A 2,954-nucleotide genomic window follows, 5' to 3' on the forward strand; every position below is an offset into this window, starting at 1 on the left:
CCTGAAAAGACTAATACATTCACTATAAAGTCTAAATTAAAATATGAATTATTATATTGTGCTGTCTCGGCGTAATAAGATAATGTTGAGATGGCACGGTATAATAATCCAACCGCATCGCCTTCTTCAACATTCACCTTGATATGCTATTGCTTAATATCGTGCTCCTTTTTACTTTTCCTTTTACTAGTTCAAATTCGCTCACTTTTCGCTAGAGATTTTTAGGGTTTTTTCCCTCTTGAAATCTGCTGGTCTAGTTGTTCTTTTGGCTCAAGATTTGCAGGTTTGGTCGGAGGAGGGATTTTCACTTGATCTTGCAGTGTATCTTCCCACGAACGTAGTTTCAAAGTGCAAGCTTCAGATAAACGGGAAAAAAGGCTAGAAGGGAGGTAAAAGAAAAACAAAAGAAAGTTGTAAACGGGTTTAGCCTGGGACTGAATAGGAACGCGTGGTAGCATGGGGCTCACTGCTTGTGCTTACCAGGAATTTACATAGGCTAATAATCCTTAAAACAAATATGTCAAACCTACTGCAAAATCAAATATAAGTTAATAGAATATAAACCATCCAATGAATGGAGGGATATATTTGGAATTACCTGCACCAGCTATGACGCCAGGAGCAATTTCGCAACGGTCTTTATTGTTCTTCTTTCCTTTGTACTTCTTTCCAACTCGGCAAATGGCTACATTATGCAAAAGAAAAATTGAACTGTTATCTTGATTAATAGCAAAAACAAATTGAATAGGTTGGTGCAGGGATTATTAGTCAGGTAATGCTATCCCATTCAGGTCTTGGTTGTATTATTGCTACATGTATCCACTCTCTCTTAAGATATCTCTTCTTTCTCTACTGTCTATCTCTCTCCTGGTCGAAGATAGTACCGGGGACTTGTCACTGCAAGATGAGGTACGAGCCAGACTCATAAAGGAAGGAAGAGAGAGAGAGAGAGTCGTCATCTTTGTTGATTGCAATGGTGGTACTGGGGACTTGTCAATGCCGAGATGAGGTACAAGCCAGACTCATGAAGGGAGAGAGAGAGAGAGACAGTCGTCATCTTTGTTGCTTACAGTGGCGGTGGCACTTAATGTCATCTCTAAAGTGGAGGTGCCGTTGCCGGTGGAGGAGAGGGAAAAGTGTATCAGCGCAGATAGAGAGAGAGAGAGAGAGAGAGAGAGAGAGAGAGAGAGAGAGGCGGCTGTGGTGGTCCAACGGCTGGCTCGCCTAAAGTGGTGGGCGGATGACGGTGGCAGCGGCAATGGCGTGAGTTGCAAGACGGAGAGTGGAGGAAGAGGTTGCAGCGCAAATCGAACGGCGGCTAATTAAATTGGGTAAAACTAGATGGAATTAGTAGGTAAATACAATACTTCTCCATCAGGCTTTTGCAGGTTGATTAAGTAATTACCCAGACAATTCATTCGAGTGCGATAATGAATGAGGAGTTGGGTTCGTTGAATTACCTTTACACCCTTTGAAGGGATTATAGGGGTTCCCATTGTACCCATCCCTGCAAACGCAACGATAACCCGGTCCATTCCCGAACTCTTTACAATCCGTGTTATTACCACAGGCATAGCTCGACGGGTTTGACCTGGCCTTTCCACAAGTCACGTTCGATTCGACCATCCAGTCCAGAACAAGGCTCGTGTTGTTACCCACATCCTGGAACGTCGGGAGAGTCAAGTTTGAGATATTGAATGGCCTGTTGTCCACCATGAAGGCCCGTGCACAGTGGCCGCCTTCCGAGTTCGACTCGTTTTGGCCGATGGAGGAGAGGGTAATGTTGAGCGTCGTGAGCCCCCCTGGTATGGATGCTTGACAGCAACCTTGACCGGAGCAAGTGGTCTCCTTGGCGAAGTCGACATTTCTGGTGCAGTAGGAGGCGCAACCCCTTCTGACCGTCCCTTCTTCATCGGCCACGACCGCAAGGGCGTTGCAGCCAACGACGATGAGCTTGTTCTGGGTTTCTGAGAATCTGTACCGAGGATTTGGAGGTAGATTCATGGCCAGGCTTCTGTTTGCTAGCGTGCCATTCTGATCGTAGCACTGGTATGCTTCGGGGAGGCTGACGACCATGGTCGAGTCCCCGACTGAGATTTTGCTTATCGTAAGATTCCCCAACATTAGTTGAAAATCGCTCCCTTCGGTGTTGGTGCAATTGAGCCAAAAATCTGGGGACCTCATACACTTGGGTTCGAGCCCGAATGGAAAAGGTACGGCCAGACCCCCACACTGGCGTGTGCAGTCTCTGCGCACGGCGGCGCTGCCTTGTTGAAACCACCAGGCCACAGCCGCCGTTAGAAGCCAATGCCCTATCTTCATTTCGAAAAAAACTCTCTAAAACTCTCTCTCACGTAATTTTTGTCCGTTTTGGGACCTTTGTGCTTCTGTCCGCGTTTATAGAGTGGAAGCCGTTCTCACCGACCCATTATATACACATCGACGAATTGGCGAAATTTAAGTACAGCAATAGAGGGCAGCAGGGGCAAATTGTGTCAATAGAACAAATTGAGGGACCCGATTGCATATATCAACAAATGCAAGACAGAATTAGAAAAAAAAAATATGCAAAGGTTTTACACATAAAGGGTAATGCGCCCTTAATCCTTGTCCTAGTGAAAGGGATGGTCACAATATATGAAAATGAATACATGATGGCGATTTTGAGGCTGCTTAGTAAACTTCGCTCTTTCTTGTATCTAAGAAAAACAAGTACACATAGCAATGAGAAATTCGGGAAAATTACCAAAACTATTTTAAATTTATTGTGTTTGTGTCAATTCAGTTATAAATATTTCAATTATACTAATTCAGTTTTACACTTTTTGACAATTTGCCAATGTAGTCTTTTAGCCATATCGAAAAAGGTTGAATAGTGGCCTAGTCAACGCGAACTGTGCTACGTAATGTTGCTAGTGCTAATGTTATAGATTTTTAAATTTTTTTGAATTTTT

At 44.0% G+C, this 2,954-nt stretch overlaps 1 protein-coding gene across 1 annotated transcript; it reads right to left on the reverse strand.

The window, feature by feature from the left end:
• Positions 1–324: 324 nt before the first annotated feature.
• On the reverse strand, positions 325–2,414 carry LOC120294798 (wall-associated receptor kinase 2-like). The gene is made up of 2 exons (XM_039315327.1): positions 1,461–2,414; positions 325–685 (listed from the first exon to the last, which is right to left on the reverse strand). The coding sequence occupies exons 1-2, from the start codon at positions 2,320–2,322 to the stop codon at positions 549–551; spliced, it is 999 nt and encodes a 332-aa protein (XP_039171261.1). The 5' UTR covers positions 2,323–2,414; the 3' UTR covers positions 325–548.
• Between the last annotated feature and the right edge of the window lie 540 nt (positions 2,415–2,954).

This window comes from Eucalyptus grandis, chromosome 6 (assembly GCF_016545825.1).
Source record: "Eucalyptus grandis isolate ANBG69807.140 chromosome 6, ASM1654582v1, whole genome shotgun sequence".
NCBI lineage: Eukaryota > Viridiplantae > Streptophyta > Magnoliopsida > Myrtales > Myrtaceae > Eucalyptus > Eucalyptus grandis.

What these genes read in the sequence shown, in the direction of transcription:
- LOC120294798 (XM_039315327.1), bottom strand. Translation starts at nt 2,322, where the DNA reads ATGAAGATAGGGCATTGGCTTCTAACGGCGGCTGTGGCCTGGTGGTTT. An exon ending in TCCCTTCAAAGGGTGTAAAG is followed by an intron (nt 686 to 1,460) that starts GTAATTCAACGA and finishes TGCATAATGTAG; the next exon opens with CCATTTGCCGAGTTGGAAAG.